This window comes from Bombina bombina, chromosome 2 (assembly GCF_027579735.1).
Source record: "Bombina bombina isolate aBomBom1 chromosome 2, aBomBom1.pri, whole genome shotgun sequence".
Taxonomy (NCBI): domain Eukaryota; kingdom Metazoa; phylum Chordata; class Amphibia; order Anura; family Bombinatoridae; genus Bombina; species Bombina bombina.
Genome location: NC_069500.1, coordinates 1,066,748,493 through 1,066,768,466, shown reverse-complemented (window position 1 = coordinate 1,066,768,466; position 19,974 = coordinate 1,066,748,493). Strand labels below are relative to the sequence as shown.

The window sequence follows — 19,974 nt, the reverse complement described above, 5'->3', positions numbered from 1 at the left end:
ATGGTCTGAAGTAATAGACAAAATAGAGGATATTTATACGATGTCCGAATCCGCTGCGTGGATGCAGGGCACATCAGGCCACTTTCAAAACCGATGGATGCATTGGATAATGAATAAACATAAAATAGATAGACTTAATAACTCGGATATCACTCAGAGCCTGCTGAAAGGGAATCCAGTATATAATTACAAAGTCTCTCACACATAGGAACAACGACTAGAAGAAATAAATAAATGATTAAGGTAAAATGTCAAGAAAAGGAAATAAAAGATATAAACTAAGGTAATATAAAGATAGCTCTACTGCTCGACGGGAACAGTTCATGTTTTAATTTTGTTATTAATTGGTTCAAATTTCTTTTAAAATATTGTTTCTGCTTTCTTTTTCTTTTTATAAGAGGGAAGGAAAAGGGGGATAAAACAAAGTAAAAGATAAAGAAAGGAATAGTACTGTTATTATGTCTAATGTTAATGTCCTGTTTGATCTGATATGATTTGTACCAATAAAAATTATTTCAACTAAATGGGTTGTGTTCTCCAGTGGGAAAAATACAGATATTGCATCTTCAAAAATAAACCTAATTGAGAAATTCCCCACATTTTATACTCTGCAGCTTGTATAACAAGTCATTGGAAAAACATTAAGGGGAAACTAGTTTTACAGTAATAGTGTCCTTTAAACGGAGTTCTTAAACTGGAAACCTTTCAATATTGGTATTACCACCTTATAACCAAAGAACAAGCTGTTCTAGGTATTGCTTATAAAGTGGCTTGTTTATGAAACTGAACTACAGATGCCTAAAAGGGACACTAAACATTTGAAAGTACTAAATGTTATTTGAACCATTGCAGTCCCAAGATGATTTTGCTAAAAACACAATTAAAAAAAATCACTAAGAGGCGACTATTTACCATAAGCGCTGTTCTATGTTTTCTTTCTTCTGTTGGTGGACAGCACAGCCAATCAGGTGCCTCACCTCCTGCCCCATACACCATATGCAGCTCACACTCCACAAACTTTGCTTTAGAGTATAATGTGTTACCAGTGGCGTGCAAAAGTATACTTTCCATATTGTCCTGGGCTACAATAATTTCTTGGTACTGCAATGGTTAAACTCCATCTTCATAGAAATACAAAGTTAAATTAAATTTTTTGGTTAAGTAGCTTATTACTTGTAATTCCATGTAAATGATAACTTTTTTATCTTTTTCTACATTTTGGTAAGTGTTACACTGTTTACATGTAGCATACATTATATTTAAAGGGCCATAATACCCAAATTTTTAAACACTTGAAAGTGATGCAGTATAGCTGTAAAAAGCTGACTAGAAAATATCGCCTGAACATCTCTATGTAAAAAAGAAAGATATTTTACCTCTAAAGTTTCACAGTAGCCACATCCCATTGTAAAGGACTTCTAAGCAGCAAATCAGTATGTCTGTCCCGGGACAGCCGAAGAGTTGAGCCTCGTGCACTCATGTTATTTCCCTATTCGGTCTAGGAAGTTTACAGTGAAATCTCATGAGAGTTAAGTCAAATCTCATGAGATCATAGTAAAAGAGTTCATGAACTAAGCACTGCTGATGCCGATTGACTGCTGTTCATTTCTTCATTTTTTTTTATTTTTTTTTACCTGCTGAGTATAACTTTTTACACAGAACTTACTCTGCTGAGCTGAGGAGATTGTGAGGTAAAATATCTTCCTTATTTACATAGAAATGCTCAGGTGATATTTTCCGGTCAGCTTTTTATAGTTATACTGCATCAGTTTCAAGTGCTTTAGCATATGAGTATTATGTCCCTTTAAGTGTTCAGGCTAATTATTAAATAATTTACAATGTAGGATAGAGACAACCAAATCACTCTTCCCATATGAAATCACAGAATATTAATACTAACTCTCTTAAAGTAAATTTAAAACCGCCTACATCACAAAGGGAAAACTTTACGGATTGTTTTATTTCTTATAAAAAAAACCCCTCAGAAATGAAATTCATGTTTGTATTACACCTGTATTAGCAAAATGTAAATTTAGCTAATATATAAATATATAGATGGATAGTAGGACAGATAGGCAGACACACGCTCACAGTGGTCACATGACCACGGGGAACTTTATTGGGCATCACTGGACTGCCTCACTCCTTAGGCATCTAGAGATTGCCCATTGAGCCTGGTATCTAGGCTGCATTTAAAGTATGCAATCACCCTGCCCCTATGATCACTAGCCTGGCGTGATCTCACTGCTATTTCTGCCCCGCCTTACTAGTGTGACAAGCAGAAATGGTGTCATCTCACCACTGGTGACAAGACTGCCACTATCAGAGCACAGCACACAGCTGACGTACAGGGAACAGTGGGTGTCCTTAAGTTCCAGACATGTTATTAAGGAGGTTACACATGGTGATATCATAAACTCTCCTTCATAATTTAAATACAGGATGTACATTACGGTATCTCAGGTCATTACGCCTGATAGTCTGGGGCTCCCCAAATCGCGGGACCCACTGTGGGTGCCCCTGTTGTCCTGTCTAATAAAATATTTGCCTTTTAAGCAGTGGCGGTGTTGCATGTACATTTCAGTTTTGAGTTTTATGTCCTTTAAGACCAGGGGTGCTGAACCTTGGCGCTCAAGAGGTTTTGGAACTACATTTCCCATGATGCTTAGCCAGCTTAAAGTGTCTTAAGATCATGAGAAATGTAGTTCCTAAAACTTTTGGAGAGCCATAGTTGACTACCCCTGTTTTAGAACATTGGTATCTGAGACAAAGCAAAATACTGTACTGTTAAAGGGATATAAGAGTATTATAATATATTTACACTTTTTTTTTTTTCCAAATACAATTTTTCAATTTTACAATAAAAAATTACTGTACAGCAAACAACCTGCTTTCAAAATAAATGCTTTGACAGCATTTAAAACTTTTTTTTTTTTAATTACTACACACCACACTTCAAAAGCCTCATGAATGCTATCTTTCTCTGTTGTGGCAAATTTAAGGGACAGTGTACTGTAAAATTGTTTTTTCCTTAATTTGTTTCCAATGGCTTGTTATACCAACAGCAGAGTATTAAATGTATGAGAACTTGCTCATGTTGGTTTAAATAGCTGATTTTGTTCTTTGAAACCACAACCCATTACAATGGGCGGAGCTTGCAGGGTAATCGGACCTTATCACTTTCTATAGCCACACTTCCTTATCTTGTCTGTTTATATACCAAAGCCCACTACTTAGGACCCGATGAACAAACGCTCACCAACATGGAGACATTGTAAAGTAGGAGTCTCTCCTTCACATACAGGACTCGGCATAATGACATAAATATCTCCCAAGATAAAAGTTTTTACATTATTTTATTTAGTTATCTTAGATCATCTCATCTGAGTGGAGAGCTTTTGATCATCAGGCCCTTAGAGAGAACAATTACTTATCTCTCCTACCAGCTACTGGGAGTGTAATTCCTTCTGCTGACTATGTTTATATAGCTTTTTTATAGCCAATACTTAGTTATATGAAACCCCCCAAAAAATATTTTGTGATTCAGACAGAGCCTACAATTTTTAAAAAAACTTTCCAGTTTACTTCTATTATCAAATTAGCTTCGTTCTCATGTATGCTCTATCTGAATCACAAAATAAAATGTTTGCTTTTCATATCCCTTTTAAGTATTGACATTTTGAGTTTAGGTAGGGATACCATAGGCAAATGCAGCTATTCCAAATGACAAAATACATTTGTAAACTATTTAACGCACTCTTGCAGGTGAAATTTGATCGTTGGGAACAAATTTAAAGGGACAGTAAGCACTTTGATATGGATATATAAAATAATAAATTGTGTATACTGTATATAAAACAAACCTCTGCAATATACTTTCATTATTTATTTTGTCCCCTTTCCCTGTAATTCCATTCTGAAATTGTGAGCTTTTCAGTTCCTGTTAAAAATAGAAGTGCAGAACACTGTTATTTCTTTCATGTAATTAGCAAGAGTCCATGAGCTAGTGACGTATGAGATATACATTTCTACCAGGAGGGGCAAAGTTTCCCAAACCTCAAAATGCCTATAAATACACCCCTCACCACACCCACAAATCAGTTTTACAAACTTTGCCTCCCTTGTAGGTGGTGAAGTAAGTTTGTGCTAGATTCTTCGTTGATATGCGCTTTGCAGCAGGCTGGAGCCCGGTTTTCCTCTCAGTGTGCAGTGAATGTCAGAGGGATGTGAAGAGAGTATTGCCTATTTGAATTCAATGATCTCCTTCTGCAGGGTCTATTTCATAGGTTCTCTGTTATCGGTCGTAGAGATTCATCTCTTACCTCCCTTTTCAGATCGACGATATACTCTTATATATACCATTACCTCTACTGATTCTCGTTTCAGTACTGGTTTGGCTATCTACTACATGTAGAGGAGTGTCCTGGGGTAAGTAAGTCTTAATTTCTGTGACACTCTAAGCTATGGTTGCGCACTTTTAAATAAAGTTCTAAATATATGTGTTGAAACATTTATTTGTCTTGATTCAGGATGTTCAATATTCCTTATTTCAGACAGTCAGTTTCATTATTTGGGATAATGCATTTGAATATTAAAATTTTCTTACCTTAAAAAATTTGACTTTTTTCCTGTGGGCTTTTAGGCTCGCGGGGGCTGAAAATGCTTCATTTTATTGCGTCATTCTTGGCTCGGACTTTTTTGGCGCAAAATTTTTTTTTCCTTGTCATTTCCGGCGTCATACGTGTCACCGGAAGTTGTTTTGTATTTGCGTCATTTTTTTGACGTTTTTTGCACCAAAGATGTCGGCGTCGCCGGATGTGGAGTCATTTTTGGCGCCAAAGCATTTAGGCGACAAATAATGTGGGCGTCTTTTTTTGGCGCTAAAAAATATGGGCATCATTATTGTCTCCACATTATTTAAGTCTCATTGTTTATTTGCTTCTGGTTGCTAGAAGCTTGTTCATTGGCATTCTTTCCTATTCCTGAAACTGTCATTTAAGGAATTTGATAAATTTTGCTTAAAAACTAGCCGAATGACGGTTCCTTTAAGGGACGTCATCCAAGATGGCGTCCCTCGAATTCCGATTGGCTGATATGATTCTATCAGCCAATCGGAATTAAGGTAGGAATATTCTGATTGGATCAGCCAATCAGAATCAAGTTCAATCCGATTGGCTGATCCAATCAGCCAATCAGATTGAGCTTGCATTCTATTGGCTGTCCGATCAGCCAATAGAATGCAAGCTCAATCTGGCTGATTGGATCAGCCAATCGGATTGAACTTGATTCTGATTGGCTGATTCCATCAGCCAATCAGAATATTCCTACCTTAATTCCGATTGGCTGATAGAATCCTATCAGCCAATCGGAATTCGAGGGACGCCATCTTGGATGACGTCCCTTAAAGGAACCGTCATTCGGCTAGTAGGCGTCGGGAGAAGAGGATGTTCCGCGTCGGAGGTCTGCAAGATGGATCCGGAAGAAAGAAGATTGAAGATGCCGTTTATAGAAGACTTCATCCGGATCATGGACCTCTTCAGCTCCCGCTTGGATGAAGACTTCATCCGGATCATGGACCTCTTCAGCTCCCGCTTGGATGAAGACTTCAGCCGGATCATGGACCTCTTCAGCCCCCCGCTTGGGCTTGGATCAGGACATCGGAGGAGCTCTTCAGGACGGATCGGTGAACCTGGCAGGGTGAAGATAAGGTAGGAAGATCTTCAGGGGCTTAGTGTTAGGTTTATTTAAGGGGGGTTTGGGTTAGATTAGGGGTATGTGGGTGGTGGGTTGTAATGTTGGGGGGGGGGGATTGTATGTTTTTTTTTTTACAGGCAAAAGAGCTGAATTCTTTGGGGCATGCCCCGCAAAGGGCCCTGTTCAGGGCTGGTAAGGTTAAAGAGCTTTGAACTTTAGTAATTTAGAATAGGGTAGGGCATTTTTTTATTTTGGGGGGCTTTGTTATTTTATTAGGGGGCTTAGAGTAGGTGTAATTAGTTTAAAATTGTTGTAATATTTTTCTTATGTTTGTAAATATTTTTTTATTTTTTGTAACTTAGTTCTTTTTTATTTTTTGTACTTTAGCTAGTTTATTTAATTGTATTTATTTGTAGGAATTGTATTTAATTAATTTATTGATAGTGTAGTGTTAGGTTAATTGTAGGTAGTTTATTTAATTAATTTATTGATAGTGTAGTGTTAGGTTTAATTGTAACTTAGGTTAGGATTTATTTTACAGGTAATTTTGTAATTATTTTAACTATTTTAGCTATTAAATAGTTCTTAACTATTTAATAGCTATTGTACCTGGTTAAAATAAATACAAAGTTACCTGTAAAATAAATATAAATCCTAAAATAGCTATAATATAATTATAATTTATATTGTAGCTATATTAGGATTTATTTTACAGGTAAGTATTTATCTTTAAATAGGAATAATTTATTTAATAAGAGTTAATTAATTTCGTTAGATGTAAATTATATTTAATTTAGGGGGGTGTTAGGGTTAGACTTAGCTTTAGGGGTTAATACATTTATTAGAATAGCGGTGAGCTCCAGTCGGCAGATTAGGGGTTAATAAGTGTAGGCAGGTGGAGGCGACGTTGAGGGGGGCAGATTAGGGGTTAATAAATATAATATAGGGGTCGGCGGTGTTAGGGGCAGCAGATTAGTGGTACATAAGGATAACGTAGGTGGCGGCGCTTTGCGGTCGGCAGATTGGGGGTTAATTATTGTAGGTAGCTGGCTGCGACGTTGTGGGGGGCAGATTAGGGGTTAATAAATATAATATAGGGGTCGGCGGTGTTAGGGGCAGCAAATTAGGGGTACATAAGGATAACGTAGGTGGCGGCGCTTTGCGGTCGGCAGATTAGGGGTTAATAAGTGTAGTTAGGTGGAGGCGACGTTGTGGGGGGCAGGTTAGGGGTTAATAAATATAATACAGGGGTCGGCGGTGTTAGGGGCAGCAGATTAGGGGTACATAAGGATAACGTAGGTGGCGGTTGGCAGATTAGGGGTTAAAAAAAATTATTCGAGTGTCGGCGATGTGGGGGGACCTCGGTTTAGGGGTACATAGGTAGTTTATGGGTGTTAGTGTGCTTTAGAGTACAGTAGTTAAGAGCTTTTTAAACCGGCGTTAGCCCAGAAAGCTCTTAACTACTGACTTTTTTCTGCGGCTGGAGTTTTGTCGTTAGATGTCTAACGCTCACTTCAGAAACTACTCTAAATACCGGAGTTAGAAAAAATCCCATTGAAAAGATAGGATACGCAATTGACGTAAGGGGATCTGCGGTATGGAAAAGTCGTGGCTGAAAAGTGAGCGTTAGACCCTATTTTGAGTGACTCCAAATACCGGCGGTAGCCTAAAACCAGCGTTAGGAGCTTCTAACGCTGGTTTTCACGGCTAACGCCAAACTCCAAATCTAGGCCTAAGTCTGTTATTCCTCCTTCCAGTAAACGTAAAAGGTCTTTTAAAACTTCTCATTTTTCAGATGAATTTTTAAATGAACATCACCATTCTGATTCTGTTTCTGATGATTATTTCTCTGGTTCAGAGGAGTCTGTTTCAGAGATTGATACTGATAAATTTTCATATTTATTTAAAATGGAATTTATTCGTTCTTTACTTAAAGAAGTCTTAATTGCATTAGAAATAGAGGAATCTGGTCCTCTTGATACTAAATCTAAACGTTTAAATACGGTTTTTAAACCTCCTGTGGTTATTCCGGAAGTTTTTCCTGTCCCTGATGCCATTTCTGAAGTAATTTCCAGGGAATGGAATAATCTGGGTAATTCTTTTACTCCTTCTAAAAGGTTTAAAAAATTGTATCCTGTGCCATCTGACAGATTAGAGTTTTGGGACAAAATCCCTAAAATTGATGGGGCTATCTCTACTCTTGCTAAACGTACTACTATTCCTACGGCAGATAGAACTTCCTTTAAGGATCCATTAGATAGGAAGATTGAATCCTTTCTAAGAAAAGCCTATTTATGTTCAGGTAATCTTCTTAGACCTGCTATATCTTTGGCAGATGCTGCTGCAGCTTCAACTTTCTGGTTAGAGGCTTTAGCACAACAAGTAATAGATCATAATTCTCAGAGCATTGTTAATCTTCTTCAACATGCTAATAACTTTATTGGTGATGCCATCTTTGATATCATTAGGGTTGATATCAGGTATATGTCTTTAGCTATTTTAGCTAGAAGAGCTTTATGGCTTAAAACTTGGAATGCTGATATGTCTTATAAGTCAACTTTGCTTTCCCTCTCTTTCCAAGGTATTAAATTGTTTGGTTCACAGTTGGATTCTATTATTTCAACTGTTACTGGGGGGAAAGGAACTTTTTTACCGCAGGATAAAAAATCTAAAGGTAAATATAGGGCTGCTAATAGTTTTCGTTCCTTTCGTCAGAATAAGGAGCAAAAGCCAGATCCTTCCTCTACAGGAACAGTTTCTGTTTGGAAACCATCTCCGGTCTGGAATAAATCCAAACCTTTTAGAAAGCCAAAACAAGCTCCCAAGTCCACATGAAGGTGCGGCCCCCATTCCAGCCCAGCTGGTAGGGGGCAGATTACGATTTTTCAAAGAAATTTGGATCAATTCGATTCACAGTCTTTGGATTCAGAACATTGTTTCACAAGGGTACAGAATAGGTTTCAAGATAAGGCCTCCTGCAAGAAGATTTTTTCTTTCTCGCGTTCCATTACATCCAGTGAAAGCTCAAGCGTTTCTGAAATGTGTTTCAGATCTAGAGTTGGCTGGAGTAATTGTGCCAGTTCCAGTTCTGGAACAGGGGCTGGGTTTTTACTCAAATCTATTCATCGTGCCAAAGAAGGAAAATTCCTTCAGACCAGTTCTGGATTTAAAAATATTGAATCGTTATGTAAGGATACCAACATTCAAAATGGTAACTATAAGGACTATTCTACCTTTTGTTCAGCAAGGGCATTATATGTCCACAATAGATTTGCAGGATGCATATCTGCATATTCCGATTCATCCAGATCACTATCAGTTTCTGAGATTCTCTTTTCTAGACAAGCATTACCAATTTGTGGCTCTGCCATTCGGCCTAGCAACAGCTCCAAGGATTTTTACAAAGGTTCTCGTGCCCTGCTATCTGTAATCAGAGAACAGGGTATTGTGGTATTTCCTTATTTGGATGATATCTTGGTACTTGCTCAGTCTTCACATTTAGCAGAATCTCATACGAATCAACTTATATAGTTTCTTCAAGAACATGGTTGGAGGATCAATTTACCAAAAAGTTCATTGATTCCTCAGACAAGAGTAACCTTTTTAGGTTTCCAGATAGATTCAGTGTCCATGACTCTGTCTCTAACGGACAAAACACGTCTGAAGTTGGTTTCAGCCTGTCGAAACCTTCAGTCTCAAACATTCCCTTCGGTAGCCTTATGCATGGAAATTCTAGGTCTTATGACTGCTGCATCGGACGCGATCCCCTTTGCTTGTTTTCACATGCGACCTCTTCAGCTCTGTATGCTGAACCAGTGGTGCAGGGATTATACAAATATATCACAGTTAATATCTTTAAATCCGATTGTTCAACACTCTCTGACGTGGTGGACAGACAACCATCGTCTAGTTCAGGGGGCTTCTTTTGTTCTTCCATCCTGGACTGTGATCTCAACATATGCGAGTCTGACAGGTTGGGGAGCTGTATGGGGGTCTCTGACAGCGCAGGGGGTTTGGAAATCTCAGGAGGCGAGTTTACCAATCAACATTTTGGAACTCCGTGCGATTTTCAGAGCTCTTCAGTCGTGGCCTCTTCTGAAGAGAGAATCGTTCATTTGTTTTCAGACGGACAATGTCACAACCGTGGCATATGTCAATCATCAAGGAGGGACTCACAGTCCTCTGGCCATGAAAGAAGTATCTCGAATACTTGTATGGGCGGAATCCAGCTCCTGTCTAATTTCTGTGGTTCACATCCCAGGTATAGACAATTGGGAAGCGGATTATCTCAGCCGCCAGACGTTACATCCGGGCGAATAGTCTCTTCACCCAGAAGTTTTTCTTCAGATTGTTCAAATCTGGGGACTTCCAGAAATAGATCTGATGGTTTCTCATCTAAACAAGAAGCTTCCCAGGTATCTGTCCAGATCCAGGGATCCTCAGGCGGAGGCAGTGGATGCATTGTCACTTCCTTGGAAGTATCATCCTGCCTATATCTTTCCGCCTCTAGTTCTTCTTCCAAGAGTGATCTCCAAGATTCTAAAGGAGCGTTCGTTTGTTCTGCTGGTGGCTCCAGCATGACCTCACAGGTTTTGGTATGCGGATCTTGTTCGGATGGCTACTTGCCAACCTTGGACTCTTCAGTTAAGACCAATGTCCTTTTTTCCATCAGGATCTCAAATCATTAAATTTGAAGGTATGGAGATTGAACGCTTGATTCTCAGTCATAGAGGTTTCTCTGACTCCGTAATTAATACTATATTGCAGGCTCGTAAATCTGTGTCTAGGAAGATATATTATCGAGTCTGGAAGACTTACATTGCTTGGTGTTCTTCTCATCATTTTTCTTGGCATTCTTTTAGAATTCCTAGAATTTTACAGTTTCTCCAGGATGGTCTGAATAAAGGCTTGTCTGCAAGTTCCTTGAAAGGTCAAAATTCTGCTATCTCTGTGCTGTTTCACAGAAAGATTGCTAATCTTCCTGATATTCATTGTTTTGTACAGGCTTTGGTTCGTATTAAACCTGTCATTAAGTCAATTTCTCCTCCTTGGAGTTTGAATTTGGTTTTGAGGGCTCTTGAAGCTCCTCCGTTTGAACCTATGCATTCGCTGGATATTAAATTACTTTCTTGGAAAGTTTTGTTTCTTTTGGCCATCTCTTCTGCTAGAAGAGTTTCTGAATTATCTGCTCTTTCTTGTGAGTCTCCTTTTCTGATTTTTCATCAGGATAAGGCGGTGTTGCGAACTTCATTAAAATTTTTACCTAAGGTTGTGAATTCTAACAACATTAGTAGAGAAATTGTGGTTCCTTCATTATGTCCTAATCCTAAGAATTCTAAGGAAAGATCGTTGTATTCTTTGGATGTAGTTAGAGCTTTGAAATATTATGTTGAAGCTACTAAAGATTTCCGAAAGACTTCTAGTCTATTTGTTATCTTTTCCGGTTCCAGGAAAGGCCAGAAGGCCTCTGCCGTTTCTCTGGCATCTTGGTTAAAGTCTTTGATTCATCATGCTTATGTTGAGTCGGGTAAAACTCCGCCTCAAAGAATTACAGCTCATTCTACTAGGTCAGTTTCTACTTCCTGGGCGTTTAGGAATGAAGCTTCAGTTGATCAAATTTGCAAAGCAGCTACTTGGTCTTCTTTGCATACTTTTACTAAATTCTACCATTTTTATGTTTTTTCTTCTTCTGAAGCAGTTTTTGGTAGAAAAGTACTTCAGGCAGCTGTTTCAGTTTGATTCTTCTGCTTATAGTTTCAATCAATTTGTTTCACTTTTTTGGGTTGTGGATTATTTTTCAGCGGAATTGGCTGTCTTTATTTTATCCCTCCCTCTCTAGTGACTCTTGCGTGGAAGTTCCACATCTTGGGTATTTATATCCCATACGTCACTAGCTCATGGACTCTTGCTAATTACATGAAAGAAAACATAATTTATGTAAGAACTTACCTGATAAATTCATTTCTTTCATATTAGCAAGAGTCCATGAGGCCCACCCTTTTTATGGTGGTTATGATTTTTTTGTATAAAGCACAATTATTCCAATTCCTTATTTCTCTTGTTAAGTGTATCCAGTCCACGGATCATCCATTACTTATGGGATATTCTCCTTCCCAACAGGAAGTTGCAAGAGGATCACCCAAGCTGAGCTGCTAAATAGCTCCTCCCCTCACATGTCATATCCAGTCATTCTCTTGCAACTCTCAACATAGATGGAGGTCGTTAGAGGACTGTGGTGTTTTATACTTAGTTTATTTCTTCAATCAAAAGTTTGTTATTTTTAAATGGCACCGGAGTGTGCTGTTTATCTCAGGCAGTATTTGGAAGAAGAATCTGCCTGCGTTTTTCTATGATCTTAGCAGAAGTAACTAAGATCCATTTGCTGTTCTCACACATTCTGAGGAGTGAGGTACTTCAGAGGGGGAATGGCCTGCAGTTTTTGCCTGCAAATAAGGTATGTGCAGTAAAATATTTTTCTAAGGAATGGAATTGACTAAGAAAATACTGCTGATACCGAAGTAATGTAAGTAAAGCCTTGAATGCAGTGATAGCGACTGGTATAAGGCTTATTAATAGAGATACATACTCTCATAAAAATGTGTTTTAAAACGTTTACTGGCATGTTTAATCGTTTTTTAACGTACATTGGTGATAAAACTGTAATGTTAGTATAGCCTTAAATGCAGTGAAAGCGACTGGTATCAGGCTGATTAATAGAGATACATACTCTTATAAAAATGTATTTTAAAACATTTGCTGGCATGTTTAATCGTTTTTTGACATATGTTTGGTGATAAAACGTATTGGGGTCTAATTTTTCCACATGGCTGGCTTAAATTCTGTATAGAAACAGTTAACTGAGGCTTCCCACTGTTGTAATATGAGTGGGAGGGACCTAATTTAGCGTTTTTTGCGCAGTTAAAATTACAAAATGAATCATCCAGATTCCCTCAGCAGTCCCATGTTTACTACAGGACATCTCTAAAGGGCTAAAAAGACTTCCAAAATCGTTTATAGGGAAGGTAATCCACAGCTCAGCTGTGGCAGTTTTGTTGTGTCTGTTTAAAAACGTCTGTCGTTTTTTTAATCTATTTTTTGCATTAAGGGGTTAATCATCCATTTGCAAGTGGGTGCAATGCTCTGTTACCTTATTACATATACTGTAAAAATTTCGTTTGATTTACTGCCTTTTTTCACTGTTTTTCAAATTTTGACAAAATTTGTTTCTCTTAAAGGCACAGTAACGTTTTTTATATTTGCTTGTTAACCTGATTTAAAGTGTTTTCTAAGCTTACTAGTCTCATTATTAGTCTGTTCTAACATGTCTGACATAGAGGAAGCTCTGTGTTCATTATGTTTAAAGCCATGGTGGAACCCCATCTTAGAATGTGTACCAGATGTACTGATTTCATGTTTTGAACAATAAAGATTTTTTTTGTCTTTAAAAACATTATCACCAGAGGATTCTGTCGAGGGGGAAGTTATGCCGACCAACTCTCCCCACGTGTCAGACCCTTTGACTCCCGCTTTAGGGACTCACGCTCAAATGGCGCCAAGTACATCAAGGGCGCCCATAGCGTTTATTTACCAGAGGATTCTGTCGAGGGGGAAGTTATGCTGACTAACTCTCCCCACGTGTCAGATCCTTCGACTCCCGCTTCAGGGACTCACGCTCAAATGGCGCCAAGTACATAAAGGGCGCCCATAGCGTTTATTTTACAAGACATGGCAAAGGTTGTGAATAATACACTGGCAGCGGTATTAGTCAGACTACCCGAAATTAAAGGAAAGCAAGATAGCTCTGGGGATAGTTACAGAGCATACAGACGCTTTAAGAACCATGTCTGATACTGCCTCATAATATGCAGAAGCTGGGGAGCTTCGGTCTGTGGGTGATATTTTTGACTCAGGGAAGATGATTTAACCTGATTCTGATATTTCTACATTTAAATTTTATGCTTGAGAACCTCCACTTGTTGCTCAGGGAGGTTTTAGCTGCTCTGATTGACTGTGTACAATCGCAGTGCCAGAGAAATTGTGTAGACTGGATAAATACTATGCAGTGCCGGTGTGTACTGATGTTTTTCCAATACCTAAAGAGGTTTACTAAAATTATTAATTAGGAATGGGATAGACCAGGTGTGCCGTTCTCTTCCCCTCCTATTTTTAGAAAAATGTTTCTAATAGTTGCCACCACACGGGACTTATGGCAGACAGTTCCTAAGGTGGAGAGAAGAGTTTCTACTCTAGCTAGCGTACCACTTACCCTGTCGAGGTCAGTTGTGCTTTTTTAGATCCAATGGATAAAAAATTAGAGGGTTACCTTAGGAAAATGTTTATTCAACAAGGTTTTATCCTGCAGCCCCTTGCATGCATTGCTTTTGTCACTGCTGCTGCGGCGTTCTGGTTTGAGTCTCTGGATGAGGCTTTACAGGTAGCGACTCCATTGGATGAATACTTGACAAGCTTAGAGCTCTTAAGCTAGCCAATTTCTTTGTTTTCTGATGCCTTGTTTTTTTTTTGTCTAAACTAACGGCTAAGAATTCTGTTTTTTACTATGCTGGCGCGCACAGCGCTATGGCTTATATTATGGTCAGCTGTCGTGACTTTACTAAATAAGCTACTTAACTTCCCTTCAAGGGGCAGGCCTTTTCGGCCCTGGTTTGAAGGAGATTATTGCTAATATCACTGGAGGAAAAGGTAATGCCCTTCCTCAGGGCAGGTCCAAATCAAGGGCCAAAAAAGTCTAATTTTCGTGCCTTTCGAAACTTCAAGGCAGGCGTGGCATCAATTTCCTCTAAGGCAAATCAAGAGGGAACTTTTGCTTAGTCCAAGACGGTCTAGTGACAACTGGGCCTGGAACAAAGATAAGCAGGCCAAGGGGCCTGCTGCTGCCTCTAAGACAGCATGTAGAACGGCTCCCTATCTGGTAACGGATCCTGTAGGGGGCAGACTTTAATTTTTCGCCCAGGCGTGGGTGAGAGAGAGAGAGGCCCAGGATCCCTGGGCATTGGAAATTATATCCCAGAGATATCTTCTGTATTTCAAAGCTTTTCCCCCCAAAAAAAGGGGAGATTTCCCCTTTCACAATTATCTGCAAACAGGATAAAGAAAGAGGCATTCTTACTCTGTGTACGAGACCCATCCAGTTCCAGGGGAGGAACAGAGATAGAATTTTTACTCAAATCTGTTTGTGGTTCCCAAGGAGAAGGAACCTTCAGATCTATTTTGGATCTAAAGATCTTAAACCAATTCCTTAGATTCCTTCATTTAAGTTGGAAACTATTCGTACCATTTTAACTATGATCCAGGAGAGTCAATAGAGGACTACAATGGATTTGAAGGATGCTTATCCTCACATTACGATGCATAAAGATCACCATCGTTTTTCATGTTTGCCTTTCTAGACAGGCATTATCAGTTTGTAGCTCTTTCCTTTGGGTTAACTACAGCCCCAAGAATCTTTATGGGGGTTCTGGAGTCGCTTTGGCGGTCCTTAGACCGCAGGGCATAAAAATGGCCCCTTATTTAGACGACATCCCGATACAGGCGTCAAACATCCAAGTTGCCAAGTTTCATACGGACGTAATGGCATTTCTGAGATCGCATGGGTGGAAAGTGAACAAGGAAAGAGTTCTCTATCCTCAATCTCAAGGGTTTCCCTCCTAGGGATTCTGATAGAAAATTTACATGACGGAGTCAAGGTTGTCATAGTTTCTAAATTTCTGCCGTGTTCTTCATTCCATCCGCGCCCTTTGGTGGCTTAGTACATGAATGTAATCGGCTTAATGGTAGCGGCAAGGGACATAGTATTGTTTGCACACCTACTTTTCTGATCGCTGCAACTATGCATGCTCAGTCAGAGGAATGGGGATTACACAGATTTGTTCTCCTGTTAAATCTGGACCAAGAGATCAGAGATTCTCTTCTCTGGTGACTATCTCGGGTCCATCTGTCCAAGGGTATGACCTTCCGCAGGTCAGATGGGACAATTGTTACAACAGATGCCAGCCTTTTAGGTTGGGATACAGTCTGGAACTCCCTGAAGGCTCAGGGATAGTGGACTCAGGAGGAGACCCTCCTCCTAATGAATATTCTGGAACTGGGAGCGATATTCCATACTCTTCAGACTTGGCCTCAGTTAGCAACTCTGAGGTACATCATATTTCAGTCGGACAATATCACGACTGTGGCTTACATCAACCATCAAGGGGAAACAGAAGTTCCCTAGTGATGTTAGAAGTCTTAAAATAATTCTCTGGACAGAGACTCACTCTTGTCTATCAGCTATACATATCCCAGGTGTTGAGAACTGGGAGACGGATTTTCTGAGTCGTCAGACTTTTCATCCGGGGGAGTGGGAATTCCCTCCGGAGGTGTTTTCACAAAATCAAGCATGAGAGTGCTTTGGCGTTTTTTGACAGCGCCTGCGTGGCCACGCAGGACCTGGTATGCAGATCTGGTGGACATGTCATCCTTTCCACCACGGTCTATGCTTCTGAGACAGGACCCTCTACCTCAGGGTCCTTTCAACCATCTAAATATAACTAATCTGAGTTGGACTGCCTGGAGACTGAACGTTTGATGTTATCAAAGCATGGCTTCTCTGAGTCAGTCATTGATACCTTAATACAGGCATGAAAGCCTGTCTCTAGGAAAATTTAACATAGATATGGTGTAAATATCTTATTGTTATGAATCCAAGGGTTATTCATGGAGTAAAGTCTGGATTCCCAAGATATTATCTTTTCTCCAAGATGATTTTGAGACCGTAGGATATATAGATATAAATAAATGTAAAATTCACTGTATCGTGACCAGTTAAAACATTCAAAAAATTAAAAATCCAAAATTCCAATGACCCTTAAGGGATACGTTAAAATACTATTTATGTGCAAAATCTGTGATAAAAAATCGGTGATAATTAAAAATAAAGGAAAATATCTACATATATATATATATATATATATATATATATATATATATATATATATATATATATATATATATATATATATATATATATATATATAAAAACAATTTATCCAAGTGAAAAATCAAAGTGAAATAAATGCAGTATCAAAGTGCAATCAATGATCAAGTGACTATAATTAGTAAAACACAGATGTGATATTTAATAAGTCAATGCATAAAAGGTTGACACAAACAATCCATATAACAATCAATCATACATAAAATAAAGTAAAACCGGTTAAACATACACACTATACATAACCCCTCAGATTCCCCAAATCAAATGGGGCTGGCGGAGAACACCTATAGGTATTCTAGACGTTCAGGCTTTTGGTCAGGCTTTGGTTAGAACCAAGCCTGTGTTTAAAACTGTTGCTTCGCCATGGAGCTTAAACCTGGTTCTTAAGGTTCTTCTAGGAGTTCCGTTTGAACTTTTTCATTCCATAGATATCAAACTTTTATCTTGGAAAGTTCTTTCTTGGTAGATATTTCCTTGGCTCGTAGAGTCTCCGAGTTATCTGCGTTACAATATGATTCTCCTTATCTGGTCCTCCGTACGGATAAGGTAGTCCTACGTACCAACCTGGGTTTTTACCTAAGGTGGTATCTAACAAGAATATCACTCAAGAGATTGTTGTTCCGTTCTTGTATCCTAATCCTTCTTCAACGAAGGAACGTCTATTACACAATTTGGACGTGGCTCGTGCTTTAAAGTTTTTCTTACAAGCTACTACAGATTTTCATCAAACATTCACCTTGTTTGTTGTCTATTCTGGACAGAGGAGAGGTCAAAAGACTTCAGCAACCTCTCTGTCCTTTTGGTTAAAAAGCATAATTCATTTAGCTTATGAGACTGCTAGACAGCAGCCTTCTGAAGGGATTACAGCTCATTCTACTAGAGCTGTGGTTTTCACTTGGGCCTTTTTAGAAGGAGGCTTCTGTTGAACAGATTTACGAGACGGAGTCTTGGTCTGCGCTTCATACTTTTTCAAATTTAACAAATTTGATACTTTGCTTCTTCGGAGGCTATTTTTGGGAGAAAGGGTTTTTTACAGGCAGTGGTCACTTCCGTTTAAGTACCTGCCTTGTCCCTCCCATCATCCGTGTACTTTAGCTTTTGTATTGGTATCCCATAAGTAATGGATGATCCGTGGACTGGATACACTTAACAAGAGAAAACATAATTTATGCTTACCTGATAAATTTATTTCTCTTGTAGTGTATCCAGTCCACGGCCCGCCCTGTCCTTTTAAGGCAGGTTTAAATTTTAATTAAACTACAGTCACCACTGCACCCTATGGTTTCTCCTTTTTTGTCTTGTTTCGGTCGAATGACTGGATATGACATGTGAGGGGAGGAGCTATATAGCGGCTCTGCTTGGGTGATCCTCTTGCAACTTCCTGTTGGGAAGGAGAATATCCCATAAGTAATGGATGATCCGTGGACTGGATACACTACAAGAGAAATAAATTTATCAGGTAAGCATAAATAATGTTTTTTTATGCTTTCTTATCACCCCACTTCTTGGCTATTCGTTAAACTGATTTGTGGGTGTGGTGAGGGGTGTATTTATAGGCATTTTGAGGTTTGGGAAACTTTGCCCCTCCTGGTAGGAATGTATATATCATACGTCACTAGCTCATGGACTCTTGCTAATATGAAAGAAATGAATTTATCAGGTAAGTTCTTGCATAAATTATGTTATTCCACACAACCATTGGCTACACACTCTAGTGACCTATTTATAACTGTCCCTAATTGGCCACAGTAGAGAAGGTAACTTAAGTTACAACATGGCAGCTCCCATTGTTTTATAGACAATAATTTTTTACACTTATTGTATAAATATTTAAACAGCTATGTTTTAAAAAATAAATCTACATTTTATTCTCAGACTAATCTTTTCTTTGAATGCATACTTTTATCTAGCATTTATTTAGTGTTTAATTTCCCTTTTAAGGGGAGAATAAAATAGTACAAATATAAATGTGCTCCGACAAATACCAACCAATCACTGTTCAGTATGAAAGAGGAAGCCCTCCAGCCTCTCTGGGGGTAATGAAAACACTATATTTTTCACAGTTAAATTACTGGAAAATCAGGCAAAATAAATTGTCTACTGCAAAGTGTTTTAAGGCATATAATCAAACATTTTATGGGAATGAAACATTCTCAGCTTTTTGTTTCATGAAGGAAAAAGGTCCTTAGTTTGGTAGCTAAATCAGCATAAATGTTTATCCATCCAACATGATAGTGAGACCACACAGTGAATATTGCATTAACAACCTTTTAAATCAATTACAATCTACTGAGTGACAAGCCTTAATAGATAAGCCAGTAGAGCCTTCTTTATCTTCACTTGCATCTGTGCCTTGTGAATTTATAAATATTTAATTCTCTTCTTGCAGGTTTCCCCGTGAAATTCAGTCTGGTGTCCTTGAGGTCATCGCTCCTCCAACATTCTATTACCCAGATTTTAGCAATATTAAGGAAACCTTTGGGGACTCCAAAGAGAGAGTAAGGTACTGTGACACCATGAACAATAGAGGTTACTAATGGGGTTCATGTTAATTTTCAACTGTTGTATAGAAAATAGGATAGATATAAAAGTGCATAATTACAATAAAATCCAAACTTGCTGTTCCAAATTATAGTGATGGCAGTCTATCTTATACCCTATGTTTATGGCCATTTACACAGAGACAGGACAGACAAGTGACACTGTAGATCTGTAACATTCATTTGGTTTGTGTCCTTTAAAGGGACAGTCTACTCCAGAATTTTTATTTTTTTAAAAGATAGATAATCCCTTTATTACCCATTCCCCAGTTTTGCATAACCAACACAGTTATATTAATATACTTTTTACCTGTGTGATTACATTGTAGCTAAGCATTTTCTGACAGCCCCCTGATCACATGACTTTTTATTTATTATCTATTGAATGGCATTTTAGCCAATTAGTGCTGTGTTGTGCTGACTATTAAATAACTCCACAGGCGTGAGCACAATATTATCTTTATGGCCCACATGAACACGCATAAATAAAAAAGCATGTCATAAGAGGCTGTCTGTAGTGGATTGGAAACTTTTAGAAAATTTTGAGTTTTAAATGTTATGAGTATATTAATATTATAATAATATAATAATAATATAAAAATGTTGGTTGTTCAAAGCTGGGGAATGGGTAGTAAAGGCGTTGTCTATCTTTTTAAACAATAACCATTTTGGTGTTGACTGTCCCTTTAAAATGGTTTTGCTGGATAAATTGTATTTTGCTGTAGTTGAAAAATATTGAAGGGGCAT

The 19,974-nt window shown here is 38.4% G+C and overlaps 1 protein-coding gene across 1 annotated transcript in view; it reads left to right on the top strand.

The window, feature by feature from the left end:
• The window catches only part of MGAT4D (MGAT4 family member D), a 559,080-nt gene that overhangs the window by 243,074 nt on the left and 296,032 nt on the right, over positions 1-19,974 (top strand). The window contains exon 6 of the mRNA XM_053703693.1: positions 19,077-19,190. Within this exon, the coding sequence (XP_053559668.1) occupies positions 19,077-19,190 (114 nt within the window). The remainder of the gene's footprint in view (positions 1-19,076; positions 19,191-19,974) is intronic.